Genomic DNA, 20,846 nt, shown 5'->3' with positions numbered 1-20,846 from the left:
GTATAATTTTTCTTTCATGTGCCTGGAAACATAGATTTTCATGTCATCATCTTCAACCTTGAGTGTCAAATACAAGAGGATACTTGCTAAGTTGAAGCAGTCAAAGCCATAGCTCAGAAGTTTTGAGATTGCTAAGGGATTTCCTAGCCAGAGTACAACTATATTCTAGACGGGATAAAAGGCGAAGTATTTTGTATACTTGCAAACCAATCCCTCCCCCTCTCTACCAACTGTCCAGCAAAAACCACCACCACAACAATTAACCAACAAATGTGTGAAAGCAAATAATATATTGCCCAGGTCATTGTGATTTCACCATTTCTACAACAAAATGAGAGAGAGAGAAAGGCAATGTGTTTTTCGTAAAGCTAAATTTATTCAATTTAAATGACTATTCTTTATTCTGAGATTATGTTCTTCCTGTTTTGGGGATGCTAAAATGTCTTTTCTTTTATCTAATAATGCCAATAGCAGACAGTAATTTGGGTTTTTCTGTTTTTGTTTTATGTCCTTAGCTGGCAAGTTTAAAAGCTAGAAACACTTAAATACCCCAATTAAAATTTTTATTTATTTATCTGCAGATTTCCTGGTGCTTAAATCTCAGAGCCTGGGAACCATAGCCTAGGTAAAGACCTACCTTCTGTGTTGCATGTTTCACAACATTGAATTAATTTCTTAGCAAGTTCCCCAAACAAGTTATGTAGCAGAATAAAAGTAAGTCTTAATTTATATTAAACCAGTGCAAAAATGGGCTTAATTTCAAGCACCAAAGGAATATATTTTCAATCAACACCATGGTTATAACATCTTTTATTAAAACTAATTGTATCAATATTTATAGGGTACCTATTTAAAAGTATAATGCCACTACTCTAATATCATCATTGCTCTAGGAGTAGCCTGGTGTCACATATGTGAGCAGTATTGGTGCAGTGCAGAAACAAAGAAGCTGGGGTCCAAGCAGGCCACCTTGCTGGGTCAGGGTTTTAGTGGCACTGAAGGGGCTGCCCATCAATGTACATTTTGGCCCGTTTACCTTTATAAATCATACCATATAGCATTCAGTATTTACATACATTTAAACTGAGGAGGCATACGTATTAGAGGAAAGCATATTTTAGTGGGCATGTGTCAAAAATAACTCTGTATTTCATCATTATTTTTACGTCATTAGCTACCCTTGAGAAAGGAAAGTTCCATATAAATGTACAAACCAGGACATACTTTTAGAAAACCTCACAGAGTGCTATGCAAATTGCAGTGTGTCCTCCCATAAGTAAATCAATTAATCCCCACTCCCTCAAAGTGTTAAAAACAAAAAAGGATAGCTGGCCATTACTTTTTAAAGTACGTTTCAGAGAAAATACAAGCATAATCATCATTGGCATTTTGGACCAGATGAAACTCTTAAGCCTTACATCTGACTCTATCATTCAGCGATTTGTTATAATTGTGTTCCTTCCTAGTAAGCAGTTCTTGCTAATGTTAGTTCTGTATCTCTTTGATGGGGCATTTATGTTACATTTCAAAATAACTCCTGGTAGCATCCAGAATATATGTCAGGAACTCCTGAAAGCAACTCTGCTTTCCTCTCAATTATGACATTTAGCTTTATCAGTAACTGTTAATTAACATGACAACTGAAGACTTGGAGATGGTGGGTGCCTTGCAGCAAACATGCCTAGGCTGGAACATCTGGTCAAGTTACTCAACACAGTTACCAATGCTTAGTTCTTCTTAATTTTCTTCAGATAGCGAGCCCGGGTGGAGTTGCCTAAATTCATGGTCACTTTAAAATACAACCAGGAAGGCAGGCTTGAGATTACTGAGGCCTAGGGAAAGAAATAGGGAGATATGCAATTAAGGCTTACAATTTGAACTCATTTGAAACATATGATCTATGTTTTACTATATTGTTGTTTTATTTATAGGTAGATTTTAGGGTTCTTGGGTATACAGTTGAAAACAGATGCCTTGCTAGTAAGTGTAGACAATGTATATATGCTAATATACCACATACTATTTTGTGACTCGACGGGAAAGAAAACCCCAAACCAAAGTACTGATTTGGAACTTAAAAATCTACATACCATAAGAGAATGGATCAGGTATCCGTTGGTTCGGGATTGCACACCGACGGTTTTAATGGCAGACTTCACAAACGTCTCTGAAGAGGGCTTATCCAAAGTTGGCTTTCGAATTTTAGCCAGTTTCGTAGCTACATAGAAGGGCAGGACACTCTAGAATGGCAACATACACCCCCAAAAAAAACCATGCCACTGATTAGGAAGGCCACAAACTCAATTCACACTGATGCTTGATTGCTCTTAGTGGCAGAAACATTCTGAAAAAATCTAAAGTTTGTATCTTTAGAGAGAGAGAAGAAAAGAGAAGCAGCTATCTAAAAGCTACCTTGATAGAACAAACGACAGCATAAAACAAGTTGTAAAAAAACAATCTGTCAATACAACAGAGTTTGAGACTAGAGAAAGTATTAAAAATAAGCAGAAACATAACGTACCTTTTTGAGTCTTTAAAAAGAAGGCATTAAACAAATCTATATAGCAGAGATTTGGGGCCGGATGCTTTCTACTCTGACTAAACAACATAGTTACAGAACCACCACATAGGAGATTTTTGACATTTTATGCCCCTAAAGAGATAATAATAATTTTCTCCATACTTTATGGTTATTAAGCTTGTTCTATCAGCTTTGGTCCCTCTAAAATAAACATTTCATGTTCTCAGCTTTGGCTACCACTTTTCTTCCCTAGTTTCTTACCATTCTGCTCTGAGTTTTATAAACTTTGCTATTGATAAGATACGACCACCTCTTTTTTTCTTTTTTCTTTGTTGGGGGGAGACGGGATAACAGTATGGAAACAGCTTGGGTAACAGACACTTGACAGAAGTGGTGTGGGATGACAAAGCTGGACATTACCTTTTAGGTTAGGGGAGCTGTTATTTCTTATGCTTGCTATATTTTGTATATGCTTCAACACAGAGTGCAAGGAAACCCTATTACAACGACTCCTGAGTCGTGACACAAGCGGTTCCTTCTATAGTTTGAAATTACTTGGGCATGGTTGTACACCAAGGAGTGAATGTATTCTGTTTATCTGACATGTATGAAAGGAAAGGGTATAAATTACAATGAAACTTCTATTAAGGAAGAGGATCTGTTTCAACACATGGTGGTCAAAATCAAAAACTTCATTAGTAAAGGCAGAAATAAAATTGAGATGTGCTCCAAACTATAGATTTTCTTCCTGCCAAGAGCTGAGGAGTTCCCATATCTCTTTTATTTTGTATTTTTCCCATTCCCAAGTATAAGTCACCCTCCTTAACAGGTGAGCTGAAACTTCAGCCCACCTGTTAGAACCATGAACCCAAGGGCCTAACCACTGTTACTCTCCAACTTTCTCCTCTTAGTCCCTGCAGCCACAAACCCACACTAAGTAAACTAACTTCCCCAAAGTACTTCAATACCTGGGCCAACTTTGATTAGGTGACTTTTGGTTTTCGAGAATTTGTGTATTGGAATTATTACTCTACACTTATTCCTCACTTAAAAAGCAAATTTTTTTTTTTGGTCAAGCAGGTCTTTATTTTTAAACCCATGTTGCTGCAAGGATCCAGTATATGAGAGCACAAACCAAAGAGAAATCCCAGACTAACACACAATATGAAATGCAGAGCTCATGAGGCTCTGCCAATGGGTAGGGAAAGAAAAGTTTATTCAAGCTGAGCAGCAAACAAACCAAAGAGAGTGTATGCATATACTCTGACTCCAACAGTGAAGGGCCATAAGCAAACCCCATCACATCTCTATGAGCCAGGTTTCCTGGTTACAAAAAAAATAAAGATTAGGGGCTTCCCTGGTGGCGCAGTGGTTGAGAATCTGCCTGCCAATGCAGGGGTCACGGGTTCGAGCCCTGGTCTAGGAAGATCCCACGTGCCGCGGAGCGGCTGGGCCCGTGAGCCACAATTACTGAGCCTGCGCGTCTGGAGCCTGTGCTCCGCAGCGGGAGAGGCCGCGATAGTGAGAGGCCCGCGCACCGCGATGAAGAGTGGCCCCCGCTTGCCGCAACTGGAGAAGGCCCTCGCACAGAGGCGAAGACCCAACACAGCCATAAATAAATAAAGTTAAAAAAATAAAAAATAAAGATTAAAAAACAAAGCAAAACAAAAACCTTCCCGTATACTGATCACAAGCCTGCCAAGAGTACTGTATTGAGCTTCTCAACATAAAGGTGGTCCACTCATTATACCTTCCAATTACATAATTAGGTATTCTAATCCCCCCTCCCTCTCTATGTGGCATAAATCGGACTGTTCTGATTTTGCAGAAGAATGAAGTCGCACTGCTTGGCTGAACCACTTGATGGTGCCACAAGTTAACAAACTCATCATTCGGCTAAACCATCCAGCTAGTCTAGAGAAGGTCCTGGCTCTTGAGGTGGGGACAACAGACGCATGTACATTCTATTCTGGAAAGGGTATTTATTTCTACAATGGTTTAAAATCAAAGCAGTTAACATGGCCTAGCAGAGGATGGAAAGGATTCAGAGATGAAATAACTTTTGGGCTAAGTCTTAATAATGTGGAGGAATTTGCCAGGTAAACACATAAGGGAAAAACATTTTGTAATGGGAACAGCAGGGGCAAAGAAAAGGAGACAGAGCAGGATGTCCTCATGGAACTACAGTAGTTCAGCCAGCATGGTTCAGACATTGGAAATGTGTGAAGCAGTGGCAGAAGGAAGGCTAAACGGTACAGAAAACAAAATCCAATCACCGACACTATCGATTTCTAGAGCATAAGCTCTGTGACGACACAGTCTTATTCACCATTATATTGCCAATGCTTAGCCATTGCCATTGCCTAGCATGTAGTAGGAGTGCTAAGAAGATCTACTGAATGAATTAGCAACAGAACACTTCATTATGGACAGCACTGAATATAGTACTGGGGTCCCTTTCTACTGCTGCTGCCCAGAAAATTAATGACAGGAGGAAGTTGACAATGTAATATGAGAGTTTAAACCACAATTTTAGATATTCTAGAGCTTAAGCAAGATTATCTATCTAAACGAAGGCAAACTTACAGGTCTTAGTTACTCAGAATTTAAAAAGAAGGAGAATTTCAAGTTATGTAAAAGTAAAGGAGAATTTCAAGTTATGTAAAAGTAAAGAAGTATCTTTATCTTATATGTCAAAATGTCATCTAGGTACATCCTTAAACAGTTAAACAAAAACCCAATAAATGATAATTAATCCACTTTTCCTGTCTACGCAAGGAAACATTACAGTGAACAGGTCAAGAAGATACCCATACTTTCGTAGGGGGTATTTTGGGCAGAACAAATTTTTAAAAGTTTCTTATGCTCAACAATTTGCCATTATAAATATTGCCAGCTTGGAAACAGTGTGAACTTTGACAGCTACCCATGCAGGCAAGTGCCCTGGTCTTTGCACTTAGAATCCCAAACTGAAAATAATTAACCAGCCCATAAAGCAAAGCTTTTTTTGTCCTTGCTCAGCCTATTGAAAAAATCCCTGGAAACAAACTTGGTATCCTTTTTTCTCACCCACTGAGTAGCTTGCTGAGGTATCTGGTCTTTAGGGAACAGTTTAGAGGGCCTCGATTCAGGAATAAGAAGGTTATTACAACTTAATGTCACAGAACAAGAGAAAGATGGATGCCCAGGGCTGCATGGCAGATATTCAAGAATCAAACACTGAACCTTCTAACTTCATGTAGTGCACATCTTTCATGTTGTCATCTGTGTACTAAATATGCCTTCTCAAATTTAAAAATGACTAGTACAACTCACACCCATGCTTTGGGAAACATGGGTCCAGAGAACGCCAGGCTCCAGTCTACGTACACAACATGGAATTCTCAAGACGGGGTCTAATCTGCCTTTTATGAGCACTAAGTTCACCAGTGAAGTCAGCACATATTCTTAAGGCAGAGGCTGAGGCTCCTATGAGGCATTTCAGGGAATCTTTTCTCCTTAAGTCTGTGTATTCCTCCTCCATTTCAGGATCTGATATCCTCCAGAAAATGTGAATAACTGTATGCATAGAGCCTAGTTTTGGAGTTTGTATTATTTCACTTGCAGACCACAAGATGAGCATTTCCACAAAAGGGCCCTTGATTATCTCATTGGTAGAAACCCTTGGCCTTACTAGAAAATGTTAGGAAAAAGGAATCATTCTGATGGAACAGAGATGCCTGATAACATGGCAATGAGCAAAAGCCCCACAGTAACATTAGGTATAAACCTTAGCACCTAAGCCCAAAATGAAGGAGTTAAAATGTTGTGCTCTACACAAAAAAATCCTTGATCAACACTGGCTGGCTGATAATCTTACAAATGACCTACCTCCAAATATGTGGAATTCGTATGCTAACATTCAAAGGACAAAAGGGAAAACAGTGTTATCTCACAAAACAGCATGTATTTAACAAGTATTTCCTGAGTGCCTACTAGAACACTGTTTAACGCACTCGGAATACAGTTATGAACAAAGACAAAGTCCCTGATCTTACTGAGCTTACATTTTAGTGGGGGGAAGGGGGGGGCTGGTGCACACAGCCTACAAACAAATGGTTAAAAGAATGTCTACAATATTGGCAGGTGATGATAAAAAGGAAGAAGGAAAATAAACCTGAGTAAAGGGTGGAGGTGATGGAGGTTGTTCCTGCAGGTAATCAAGGAAGGCCTCTGGGACAACGGTGACATGTATGTGACGTGGTCACATATAAGCAAAGATCTCAGTGAAGGGAGAGAGCAAGCCAAAAAGATAGCTGGATAAAGAGCCTTAGACTGAAAGAAGAGCAAGTGCAAAGGGCCTGAGGTGTGAGTGTGCTCAGAGGGTTTGAGGACGGCAAGGAGGCCGGAGAAATAGCGGCGTGTGGGGGGGGGGGGCACACGATAATGTGGAACATCTGCAGTCAGAACATGGTGGGTCACAAGAACTCATGGTTTTACTCTGAAAGAGATGAAAAGCCACAGGCGAATTTTCAGCAGAAGAGTAAGATGACCTGGATTATGCTTTAAAGAGATCAGAGACTGGGCGGGGGGTGGGGGAGGGGTGGCGCTATAAGCAGGGGTGGGAGTAGGGAGGCCACATAGGAAGATACTGCAAAAGGTCCAGGGCAACCAGGGCAAGAGATCACGGTGGCAGTCATGAGAAGTGGTCAGACAGTGGATGTGTTTAAAGGGTCAACTAAAGTCAGTGAGATTCCCTGATGGACTGAATTTGGGGTGTAAGAGAAAGAATAAGCTGGATACGGGGAGGGGGAGAAAACTTCAGCTTTGAAATCAGACAGACGTGGATTCAAATTCCACTTGACCACTTACTAGTCGTGAGACCTTGAGCAAAATACTGAGCTTTATTTTCTTCCTTGGTGGATACAGCATCTTCCCTATTGTATTATTATGAGGATTGAAAAAAAGATTGTCAGTTAAAGAGTGTGAGATTTAAACTCTGGTATGTATTAGAATTCTTTTCTAAGTTTTCTAATATTTATAATTTTCAGAATGGATTTAGAAAGAAAAACTTGGCTGAGTTTTTATATCCTGTAAGAGGGGTAAGAACATCATTTTCTATAGAAAATGACTGTGGTAACCACCTGGGTATCTGAGTCCTTTCTGGATACAGATTTAATGTGGTTTGAAGGACTAAAGGACACCTTAGGTTTTTAGTTCTTGTGGTATAACACTGCTGTAAAAGGCCAAGGAAAAAAGCCATTATCACTGACAAGAATGAGGATTCACCTAGTTGGAAGGGGTCTGGGTCCAATGATCCCAACAGGACTAATTTTACTATTCTTCAGCCATTTCTCAAAGTTGGTGCAGTTGACTAGATATGAATATTTCCTGTGAGAATCTTTCTGTTGCTTTATAGTTCTCTGTATTTAGACTCCATTTGCACTAAAGACACATGCCATTACATTCTTTTATTGTCATTGGCAATTAACAAGAAAGATGGATGAGGACTTATGTTTTCAGTCCCGACACGAATTTTTCTGTTTAGCTTTCTAGCTCTTTGAAGCCCAGTAGATCTGTATGATTACTCTAAGCGATAAAATGTTTTAACAAAATATAAACGAGGAATATCTTCTTTCATTAACAAAATAAACTGGAATTGTTTGCTCCCTCATCTCAATTTGTCCGATTTGTTTTCTAAATTTATTCTGACTAAAAACTACATTTTTAACCGAATTAACAAAAACCACCAACCCTCATCACAAGAGAGCAACAAAGCATTGGAAGGTAGGACTTTAAGAGAATGGGGCCCAGAGAATTTCTCCATTATGGTAAATTCCCATTTAAATGGAATATTCTTTTGTAATCTTTGTGCTAAGAGTAAGAAGCCCCCTTCGTTTTCAGGCCAGACCGGCTGAAACCTACATCCGCCTTCTCTGGGTCTGGGGGGGGGGTCTCCACCTGTGTCCTCACCTTTCCTCTGGTAAAAGGTCAGGTAAACTAAACCTCATGCGATGGTTTCAGTTAGCAAATGATCTCCTTGTTGACAGCATTTCCAGAGACCTGGCTTCGCAGCTCCAAGGAAGGAAACTATGGTGCAGAGTAACACCCCGGGGAGGAGCAGGAGGGCACAGCAGAAAGAGCACAGATCACGGCGTTATTCAAACCCTCAAGGCCAATCCGGATGGCTAAATTCCCCACACCTCCCCACATTACCCAACACAGCAGCCTTCTTTAGGTTCTTCATAGAGCGGATCACTATGTAAAATAATCACATTCATTTGTTTGCTTGCTTGCTATTGTCTGTCTCCTTCCCACTAAATATAAACTCTGACACAGCAGGGACTTCATCTGTCTTTTTGCTATTGCATCCCCACCTCCCTAGTAGTTCCCTCTCAGCATTTCTTGACTGAAGAAACGTGGAACAAAATATACACCTCTGGTTTTGGACTTACTATCCCTTGTCGTTGTTAATGTGTTTAAGTATCTGTCTCTCTCTGTGGGTGCCCTGAGGTCAGAACCGTGTCTTATTCACTTGCTTCCTCCCTGCCTGGCTGAAGAGCTGGCCAGTGGCAGGCACTCACTGACCTTAGGCAAGTTACATGATTCCTATTGATTCTTGGCTTTCTGTCTGTAAAATGGGACTAGGTTAACATCTGTCTTAAATGAGATAACAAAATAGGTGAAGACATGGGGCATATTGTAGATAGTCAATAAATGCAAGTTTCTTTCCTTACTTCATGCTTATGTTTCAGAGTTTCCAGTTTTTATTTATATATGCATTATCACGTGTCCCCACCTGCTACAGGGGGAGGCTGAGTCTCAAGGTAATGAAGCAGCTTTCTGTGGGTTAGACCACTGAGGGGTGAAACCAGAACTAAAACCTTGGTCTGCTGACTCTAGGCCCAGCATCCTTTCCTCACCGCCTCTAAGCACACCAGTAATCAATGTGGTCTGCATAAAACCACAGCCTGGACTGGGGGAGCTAAGACTTCTTCCTTTGAAATGGGTAAATATACGGGCAGGGCTTCATGAATTCTCTAGCATCAAAAAGCTCTTCATAAGGCAGGTTTGTGAAGAGCCATTCATTGCTGGATGCTAAATCTAGGGGAAACTGTGAGAGGGGGCAGGACATCTGCACGGTTTTCAAAGTGTCTCCCCACAGACTGCTTATCAGTGCAAGGGAAAAAAACAGTAACGCTACAGCAGAGAAACTGGGTAACTCCTTGACTGAAGGGTCGAAATCAACATCAGCAATAAGGGGCAGATGGATATCATGTGTCTCTGGATGTGATGCCCCGAGAAGGACACAATGTCACATACGTCATTTTGGCCAGGAAAGCATAACCTGAATCTAACCACGAGGAAGCATCAGAGAAACCCCAAGGGAGAAATGTTTGATTAAAAAGAGCAGAGGAGTACTGTCCTCTTCAAAAATGTTCATGTCATAAAAGACAAAGAAAGGCTATGGATGTATTCCAGATTAAAGGAAACTAAAGAGACAGGAAAACTATATAATACCTGGTCCTAGACTGAATTCTTTACGGGAGGGTAAAAAATGCTATAAAGAATACTATAAGGGGGAGTTCCCTGGTGGGCTAGTGGTTAGGATTCTGGGCTTTCACTGCTGTGGCCCAGGTTCAACCCCTGGTCAGGGAACTGAGATCCCACAACCTGTGCAGTGTGGCCAAAAAAAAAAAAAAAAAAAAAAAAAAAAGAATACTATGAGGTCAGAAATTAGAATACAGATGGTAGGTTAGATAAAAATACTACATCAATGTTAATTCTAAAGTTGGTAACTATATTGTGATTATTTATAAGGATATCCTTATTCTTTGGAAATACACACCAAAGGATTTGGAGGTAAAGAAACATGATATATGCAACTCACTTCCCAATGATAAAACACATGGAGTAAAATGTTAACAATAAGTGAATCTGCGTAAAGAGTATTGGGGTGTTCTTTATACTATTCTTATTTTTACAAGCTTTCTATAGATTTGAAATTATTTCCAAATAAAAAGTTTAAAAAAAACAAGGCGGCCTGTGAAAGTTTTACAGAATAAGAGTTCAAGGAGTGTAGTTTTAGGATGCCATCTTAGTTTCAGCTATTTCCTACTTGCTTAGCATTAAGAGACAGAGCCCAGTACTGGGGCCCACCAACTAGCCAGTCAGAGCACTTTGGATTTGGCCCTTTGAAAGAGGCATAATTTTGACTGGGTTTTAGTTATAGGGTAAGAATGAGAATAGATTGTTCTCACCAACAGAGCACACTTTCCATGAGATTTACAAGAATGTACTTCTTATCCTCTATTCAAACATCAACAGAGTCCAAATTCACCTCTAGGACGTTTATAGCACATCTTGTTGCTACTATTTATTTGTGTTTCCAGGAAATGCTTACATATTAGCAAATCTGAATTCATGAAGAAAATTTTAAATGCGCTTACAAAATTACAGGAAATAAGTTGAGGGAAAGATGGGGAGAGAAAAAAGCAAAGAAAAAAATATTAACAAGGAATTAATATAAAACGAGCTGGGATTTGAAAACCATACTCTCTTCCTCTCCCAAAAGAGCAATCTGTTGTATCTTCATATGGAGGTAGACCTAAGAAGAGCACTTGCCTTCCAAAGATTAGAAGAAACTGAATTTTGGCATCATAGCATTAGCTTGGAAACCCTCTAGATATAGAGTTTGAAAATTCAAGACCAGAGGCATATGGGAGCAACAGAAGAAGCTCAAAAGGCCTTAAAAACAGAGGACTGTGTACCACCAAGCATGGCCATGCATAGCCAGGGTCCTCTGTGATGCCAGCAAATGGCAGGTCTCTGGTGTGCCCCGCATTACACGTTCCATTAGCAACACAGAGACAAACACGATAAAAAGTCTGTTCTCAAGAATACACTGGAGTGGAGGGAGTCCTGGGCCAGAGAGTATCAGGCAGAGGTATATAATAAGGAATAAGAGAGCAGAAGGGAAGGTGTAACCACAAGTGCCCAGCGGCCAAGATAAGGTTTCCCAGGGCAGGTGAAATGAGGCTGAAGCCCTGAAAGACAGACAGGGGCTGCAGGCTCCAGAGCGAATGGGGCAGGGAGGAGATGTGGTGAGGAGACTTGCAGAGGAGTGGGGGCAAAGGCGTGCCAGCAGAGGAGCCAGTCAGGGGCACCGCAGAGGGCAGAGCATGCACTGGACACTACAGTGTCCGCTCTGGCCGGAACGTAGGGTGGCGTGATGGAATGGCAAGAGGCAATGGCCTCGTGGGGTCTGAATTCAATCCTCAACATGACGGGTGGCCACTGGAGGACACTGAAGGAAAGCAACGTCATCTGACTTGTTTTTAATAAGATCACCCGGGAAACAGTATGTGGGATGGAGTGGAAGGGAAAACCAGCTGATAAATACTCCTAGTCCAAAAAAACGTGCAGCCACAACATACCACCAGAGAAAAACCAATAATTTTTAAACTGAGCTTCATTTAGACCAGATTTTTTTTTTTAATCCCTTTGGTCAGAATTAATATGAGATTCTCTTCTACTTCAGAGTTTTGATGTGTTCACACAGAAATGACAACTGTACTTTTCCTCACAAACATTTCAGTTTTTGTTTTTTCACCAAATTCATTCTAAGTTTAAACCATGAATGAATTCCTATGAAGGAAGAGAATGATGAATGAAATTACATCACTTGTAATTCATTATTAGGAAAAAATAAAAATTTGTCAAAGTAAAATATTTCAGAAAACAAATGCTAATGTGCTTTTGTAGTAGCTGTTAGTCACAGCAGATCAATAGGCAGACCATATGCAGAAAAGATCTTTGAGGGAAACCAGACCTGAAAGTGAGAGACGAAACAGTCCTGTCTGTTCACGGAATTTTAGAAATTGCTCATCTATGCTCACAAGGCCTAAGACTCCCTTTGTCACTGAAACACTTGCAGCTTCTGGTCACACTGACTCTAGGTCACCCACCAATGGACCTTTAAGATTCCTGCTTGCTCTCAGTAGTGTTTAAAAATTGTTAAGTTAATAGCGTGAATATAATAGATTCATCAGAATGAGAAAATGGCACCACATTGTGTGGCACATGATGCCTGACCTACCCTGAGTGCTTTACTGATTTCCTGTTACCAAAATATAACACATTCTACGTAGCAGTTTCAAACTATTAGCATTAAAGTGACAGGTGTCAAGGAAGGGGGAAAAGGGGGCGTATGGTAGCTCCGTATAAAATTCAAGATTCTCGAAAACCCTGTCCTCCCCAGGGTACCCTGTATTTATGTGGAGCTGCAAATCGGAATGACACCAAAGGGCTATGACATCGAAGGATCCCTTGGGGGAGACCTCAGGTAAGGACTGAGGGGGAAGCAGGCTCTAAACTGACCCTGGAAGATGAGGAAACATTTACCCTAAAGATATAAGGGAGGAAGTGGAACTAAGCAGCCCAGCACCTTCTGGTTCGTGGCTGCCTAAGCAGATGGATCCAATAAGTCTTCAGTGCTGTCCTGAAGGCCTGGAGCAAGTAGCCCAGTGGTTAAGAACAAAGGCTTTGGTGCCAAACAGACCTGGACTTGAGTCCAGTTCAACATGAGCAAGTGGCTTAACCTCTCTGAACCCCAACTTCCATAAATTTAAAGATGCTGATGATCAACACCGTCTTATAAGATCATTATGAGACGCAATGAAATACATGGATACATATGAAGTGCTTAGCATTGTTCCTCAAAAGTATCCCCTCAAATATTACCTATTATTATTATGATTGATCATTTGAGGCTTCAGGGTGCAAAAAGGAAAATACTAGGCTCACAGAATTAAAAGCCATAATGAACACTGGATGTGTGAAGAGGTGGGGGCAGGTCGTGGACAGGAGCAGGAAAGGGGTAAGAATTGCAGCCTCTCCCAAGACATTGTTAAAAATGTGCCTAACCATGGAAATACTGTGAACCATTATTTCTTTGTGTTGAGCAATAGCTGATTTGAGACTGACACCCATAAAAACCTCTACATTTGCTTCCTCTTGTATTTTGTACTGTAGTTTCACAGCATTGTCTCTGTTAGCTACATAATAAAATCAAAGGTCTCTATAAAAATTAAGTCAAAATGGATCAAAGGCCTAAATGTAAGAGCTAAAACTATAAAACTCTTGAAAGAAAACATAGGGGAGAAAATCAACTATATGTCAATAAAATTTTTTAAAAAATAGGGGAAAACCCTCATGACATTTGATTTGGCAATGATTTCTTGGATATGACACCAAAAGCACAGGCAACAACAACAAAAAATAGATAAATTGGACTACATCAAAATTTAAAACTTTTGAGCATCAAAGGACACCATCCATAGAGTGAAAAGGTAACCCACGGAGAGGGAGAAAATATTTGCAAATCATACACCTAATAAAGGGTTAATATCTAGACTATATCAAGAACTCCTACAATTCAAAAATTAAAAGCAAGCAACCCAATGAAAAAATGGGCAAAGAACTTCAATAGACATTTCTCCAAAGAAGATAGCCAAATGGCCAGTAAACACTTGAAAAATGCTCAACTGCACTAATCACTGAGGAAATGCAAATCCAAATCAAAACCACAATGTGATACCACTTCACACTCATAACGATGGCTACTATTAAACACAAACAAACAAAAAGAAAATAACGAGTATTGCTGAGGATGCGAAGAAACTGGAACCCTTATGCATTGCTGGTAGGAACGTAAAATAGGGCAGCTACTATGGAAAACAGTAAGGCGATTCTTCAAAACGAACAAAAAGAATTATCATATGATCCAGCAATTCCATTTCTGGGTACATATCCAAAAGAATTGAAAGCAGGGTCTCAAAAAGACAGGTGTACACCCATGTTCATAGCAGCATTATTCACAGCAGTCAAGTGGTGGAAACCTCCCAAATGTCCATGGACAGATGAATGTATAAACACAATGTGGTATATACACACAACGGAATTATGAAGGAAATTCTGACACATCCTATAACATGCGTGAAGATTGAAGACATTATGCTAAGTGAAATAAGCCAGTCACAAAAAGACAAATACTGTAGGATTCCACTCACATGAAGTACCTAGTGAGGTCAAATTCAGAGACAGAAAGTAGAATGGTGGTTGTCAGGGGCTGGGGGGAGGGGAAATGGAAAGTTATTGTTTAATGAATACAGAGTTTCAGTTTTGGAGGATGAAAAGAGTCCTGGAGATGTAAGGCAGTAATGGGTGCATAACAATGTCAATGTACTTAATGCCACTGAACTGCATACTTAAAAGTGATTTAAATGGTGTTTTCGGTTATGTATATTTTACCACAATTAAAAAAAAGTAAAAGATCACTACCACACCTATATCATCCTGTTGTATGCAGTCATCCTCTCTCTAGTAAAACTCAGTTTTATTCAGCTCTCTCCTCTCTTGTGATTATTATACAGAGGCTTTGGAATAGTCATGGCACTCCTTGCATACCTGGCAGCTGAGAGATATTGACAGTCTAATTCTCTCAAAATAAGATCATAAGAACTTACAATTATTATGCACCAACTGTTTATGCTGCATAGTTCTACTTTAGGCATTACCACTTGAAAATTCTAGGAAATAATTGTTTAAAATCTAGACTTAAGTGCATAAAGGAAAAGAAACGATGTCTTTAATGGTGTGCTAACGTCACATTCACTTACTTAGGAATGTGATTTTCTTTCGTTGCCAAGACAGCAACAGTTGCTGTGGAAACCACACAAAAACAGGGATACTTAACTGAAACAAACTCTACTCACCTGCACAAAGATGCCCTTGCTCTTATATTCCTCATGGAGGCACCTAGAGAAGAAATCTACAAAAGCCTGGGAGGGGGTGGGAGTGAGAACACAAACACACATATTACATCAATCTGCCTGATCTGTAGCCATGGAAACAAAAATAATCAACTAACCATTTAACACTATAGTTTCTAATCATTCTTTTCATTTCAAATGCAGAAGAGACCTTAAAAAAAAAAAAACCTTCAAAACCTCAAGTTTTCTTTATCTGCCACTAAATTAAGTATTCTCTTACCAAATATAATATCCAGATCAAATTCTGATTTAACTGGAAAAGGCTCTTCTTATCTTTTCTTTTTTTGGAAAATGACTTTCCGAGAAGAAACGTCTTATTATATAACAAAGGATGCGTTCCTCCTCCCCACTTGCCATTCAAACAGAAACACAGTATGAATTCTGTTCAAGTCTGTTCTACGGGGATTTTGTTGTCAGTAAAGAGAAGAAAAGAGCAAGCGTCCTCTTGGTCCTTTGGGATGGCAAGATCCAAGAAGTGTAGAGGTGAATGTGACAGCCCATCTTCTTCCAATAGAACAACTTTAAATCTATTTGTAAAATACAATGTGCCATTTTTTACAAAGGTGGACTCAACCTCAGGCTTGAAATGCAAAGTATCAATGATGACTCCACTAGGGTCCTAATTTGTGACAGTCTTTCCGTGGAGCAGAACAGGCAAGAAGAAGTTGAAGTTCACCTTCAAGAAACATGGTGTTCATTTTAAACATGCCTACTGCATGTTTCAGATATATAGAAAGCAAGCAGATTGCAGGGCTGGGGGGGCGGAGCCAAGCTTTTTCAAAATACAGTACGTAGTCACTTTAAGTTTTTCCAGGGGACAAAGAGCCAAGTGAAAAAGAGGGCAGGTGTTTTGCTCTTTTCTTTTCCTGTCATATTGCAAGTTCTTATTGTGCATTTTATTTTGTTCATTTTCCCCTAAAAGCTTGTTTAATTTCAGCGTCCCAATGGTCATTTTTATTTCAGAGATGTATCCTATGCTTCAACAACGTATTTGAAAACGATGCTATTGACCTGCAGGCAGTACCAAATGCATTTTAAATTACTGTCCTAGTAGTAACGTGAAGAGGTGAATGGTGATGTGGTCTAAAATTATGGCATCTTACAGAGAGGTCTGGAAAATTCTTGTCTCACTCCAGAAGTGGCAGTAATATCTGTGAACTCTGAATAATGTGGCAAAAACTCACACTCTCCCCATCTATCTTGTGCATACTATGTGTATCTATGTGCTGACTAGCTGTGATCCTTCTAAGCTCTGCGGACCTGGCACTTAAGCTGTGTGCTGAGTCATTCATGAATCAAATCCCCATTCTTAGACTCATTTATGTTATGTTCTGATCAGCTGAGCTAACTGGTCCAGACCACCTCTCTGTTGGGAAGTACAAATACCAATTTTAAAACCAGTAAACTATTGGGAGAAAAAAAGCATCTGCGGATCTGAGATCTTGGTGCCTCATTTGTAAAGTTGATACCAGTCAGTATATCTCCAGCTCTGGCTCCTCTGAAACTAGTGTTGGCTATTTTCCTTTTCTTCTCAGTCCATTTGAAAACTGCTAAGGCTAGAACTTCAAGAAAGTTCCATGCCCATTTCTCAGACTGAAAAGTATTCGTTATTCTTATTCTGACACAATTTACTAAAAAATTGTTCACCTTGGTTGCAGAGTACATGGTCAACAGTGGAACTGGGTACATGCCACTGGCAGAGGAGATGTTCAGAATTGCCCCTTTAGATCTAAAAAGGAAGATGCAAGTAAACAGAATGAAATCATATATACAATTGTTTATAAATTACAGATCTAGATATCTAATTATTTGAAACATAATAACCTGGCTGTTTTTCTAACACACATCTCTCCTTGCCTTTCATCAGCACGTGACACGCTTGGTCAGTGAACGAGGCATAACTCAATCAACTAAAAATAGCTCTTCTTTGCAATTAGCTCATTTCTCAGTCTTAGTAATCAGGGGCATGACCGGATTAGATCTTCAGTCTCCTCAAGTTGATTTCTATTCTCTGAGGTCTTCTCTGGCCATAGCACCAAGAATTCTTACTCTTAAGAGTACTCCTTGTATGCCTTTAATTTGGCATATCACCACATACTATCATGCTGTCATATTTAATCATTCTATGAGTATAAACATTCTTCTCCCTCAAAAAAACCATAAGCTTCTAGACCTCAGAGCCCTTATCTTACACTTTTCCTCGAAATACTCTGCACGGTCCTGAGCATGTAACAGGTACTTACATGAATGAATGGTTATGTCCTGCTCTCAGGCACTAAATGCAGAGTTGACTCTAAAATCATGCGACTCTATAGTTCATCAAACCATATTCTTTTGCCAAGAGGCAAAGCTCAATTTCTACTGTAACTTTTAGCGACTAATGAAAGTTCAAAGTCAGAGAGTTACCAGGAATTACTCATTCTACAAATAAATGAAAATTAGTTTGAGGAAAGCAATGCTGTAAAAACACAGAAGTTGTCAGCAGTCGTATATGGCTTGGGTAAAGTGTGAAGTTAGGGTTTTAGGAATTTTAGACAGAATTAACAGCCAACGTTTCCCCCTCAAATCCATTCTCCTCAGGGGAGTTGGTCCCCTTGTTCAGCTACTGCAATCTGCCCCACCTGCCTCCTGCCCTCTAGATCAGGTTCCTTTCCTTCAGCTTAGTTTCTCATTATTCTTGAGCTGAATTTACTTCCTAAGGCCTAATTTTTGAGTATTTTTTTAAAAGGACGATACAGACTCCTCTTATACAAAATAATAAAAGAAACATGATTAAATGGCATCTAAGTTATTTTAGACAAAACTCTGAAAAGAAATAATCCCCAAAGGTCACCCGGTCCATCTGCCAGCCTCTAGGCGAGATGCCACTTCAACCATCAAACGGAAGTCTGGACCCTCCACTTAATGAGTCACTGAAAACGAGCTGTTGTTTTTTGTTTCTGTTTTTGAACTGAAGTCCTTATTAGTAATAGTTATATACACTTTCCTAAGAGGCGAAATCCATTAACACGTTGGACACAGAAATCAAATCTCAAATTTTAAATTGTTATATTACGGTTTTGAAGAAAGTTGGAAATATTTAGTCAACGTATTAATTACACCATTCTTGTAGTTTTTGCTTGCATCTCTCACACAGACAGAAAAGGCTTTTCTTTTTAAATTTTAAGAGAGTAAGAATGCCTATCAGGAGTTAGAACCCAATTACTCTAAGATAAAAACTGGTGAATTAGCAATGAGTATCTAGTAATTTCATTTTATCTATATTTGTGAGACATTCCTTTGACCGAAATGGGTTAAAAACCACTTTGGTTACTGAGACTTTTAATACGGTATTAATTTATGATGTTTAAAATATCTTTTTTTTAAAATTAATTAATTTATTTTGGCTGTGTTGGGTCTTCCTTGCTGTGCACGGGCTTTCTCTAATTGCGGCGAGCGGGGGGCTACTCTTCGTTGCGGTGCGTGGGCTTCTCATTGTGGTGGCTTCTCTTGTTGCAGAGCACGGGCTCTAGGCCCACGGTCTTCAGTAGTTGTGGCTCGCAGGCTCTAGGGCACAGGCTCAGTAGTTGCGGCACACGGGCTTAGCTGCTCCGAGGCATGTGGGATCTTCCCGGACCAGGGCTCGAACCCATGTCCCCTGCATTGACAGGCGGATTCTTAACCACTGCGCCACCAGGGAAGTCCCGTAAAATATCTTTATCTTTTATAGGGTGTTAAAAATGTTCTCAAATTAGATCATGGTGGTGATATACTCTGTGAATATACCAGAAACCATCAAATTATATGCTTTAAATGAGTGGATTTTATGATATGTGAAATATATTCTCAAAAAATCTATTAAAAAAGAGAAAGAGAAAGTGAAATATATTTATGATATACTGGAATGTGTCACCTTTAAGCTAAGGGCAGATCCCAATCAAGTAGAAGCTAAGAAAGCTATTGTGTCTTCTGCAATACAATATGCTTTCTGAGAAGTAACCCCAAATCCTGACAAGTTGCACCCCATCCTGAGCCCCAAGCATCCTTGTAGGTTTAGGTAGTGCTTTATTTTAATGTTTTCTCATGTAACCAGGAATTGCTATGTCCTCACTCATTCACAGCAAGTGAAGAAAAGCCAATTTGAAGTAGTTGTAGAAGATGCTGTTTTTCACTGTAACCTATCACTGCTGGTTTTATCAGCGGGATTATGGGCTGGATGATACTCAAATTGGCTGAGGTGGCTGCATGTGCCCTTGAACAAAAATCTTACATTCTTTATTTCCTTCCACAGAAATGAAATACAATTTAAAAGTCTTCCAAAATTAAAGTTTAAATGTTATCAAAAACAATTTAAAAATTAAATCTTGACCTCACCAAAACTGATTCCTAAAACTTCACTCACCAAAGCAATGATTTCAATACAGGAAAATTTATTTAAAGATAATAAAAACCTCATTCCTGGTTGCAAAATTAATACAGACCAATAGTCAAATATACCACAATTATGCAAGCATGTGCTTTGTTTACTCCTTGAGGCAAGTGAGATTTTTGTTTCTCAAATATTCTACCCTAATTTAAAATTTCTAGGGGGTAGAGTTAGTTTGAGTTAGTGAAAAGTCAGAATTGGAAGGTACTTTATTCAAAACACCATATTTGCACTCTAAAATGCATGAAAACAAATCCAACACCAACAAAGTATAAAGCGAGAATGCACTAGATCTAAGTAAACACTAAAAGGATAGCATTTATCACTGGATCAAAATGACAGTAGAGAAAACACCCCTTCCACAAAAACACTGTGCTACGAAGAAGGTTTGTCTCACAAAAAACCTTCCCCCCACACACAACAGCATACAAGTCTCTCTCTCTCTCTCCAAGGATAATGATATTCGACTTAGTTTTGTCTGAATCACAAATAACACACTTGTAGAGCTGTCTCAATCCTTGTACTGTATACACTATCTATTCTTTACGTAGAGATGGAGATGAACATTTGGGACCACGAGGCACAAAGGACTCGCCTTTAAAATCAACTACTTTGTCTAGCGCTAATCCCCCATCTAAGCAGAATTAGTGACGTCAAACCAGTTTCCATGGCACAGCCAGACTCATGACAACTCTGTTATATGAAGCAGAAGGACAAAATGGGCTGTGCTTAATCGCACACAGAAACAAACATAAAACCAAACCCTGGTTAATCTCTCATTTTCTAGGGACTTGGGGAACAATTCTAAGACTGGAAGGTACATTGAGAATATTTGCTGAAGTTCCATAATGAAGACTCACGATGCTCATATTTCAGCACATTTCTAGTTTGTTATGACATATATCCAAATAGACAAGTCAAGTAATATTTTCTGTGATACAACATTCTTAATTCATCAGGTTGCTTACTTGCTAACAGCCACACGATGGTGTCTCAGTAGTGTGAGTTACTGAGGATCTACTAGAATTAAAATACTGCAAAATACAAAGCAGAAAACACCACTGCAGATAAGGAAGCACCTTTTCATCCAAAATTATTCTCTTCAATG

General features: G+C 39.5%; 1 protein-coding gene across 1 annotated transcript in view; it reads right to left on the bottom strand.

The window, feature by feature from the left end:
• Window positions 1-409: 409 nt before the first annotated feature.
• HSD17B12 (hydroxysteroid 17-beta dehydrogenase 12) overlaps window positions 410-20,846 on the bottom strand; it is a 165,562-nt gene continuing 145,125 nt past the window's right edge. The window contains exons 8-11 of the mRNA XM_068554437.1: window positions 16,981-17,062; window positions 15,277-15,342; window positions 2,091-2,240; window positions 410-1,832 (exon numbers count right to left, since the gene is read on the bottom strand). Of these exons, the coding sequence (XP_068410538.1) occupies window positions 1,728-1,832; window positions 2,091-2,240; window positions 15,277-15,342; window positions 16,981-17,062 (403 nt within the window). The 3' untranslated portion in view covers window positions 410-1,727. The remainder of the gene's footprint in view (window positions 1,833-2,090; window positions 2,241-15,276; window positions 15,343-16,980; window positions 17,063-20,846) is intronic.

This window comes from Eschrichtius robustus, chromosome 11 (assembly GCF_028021215.1).
Source record: "Eschrichtius robustus isolate mEscRob2 chromosome 11, mEscRob2.pri, whole genome shotgun sequence".
Lineage (NCBI taxonomy): Eukaryota > Metazoa > Chordata > Mammalia > Artiodactyla > Eschrichtiidae > Eschrichtius > Eschrichtius robustus.
Note: the sequence above shows the minus strand (reverse complement) of the source record. Positions and strands in the feature narration are given on the sequence as shown.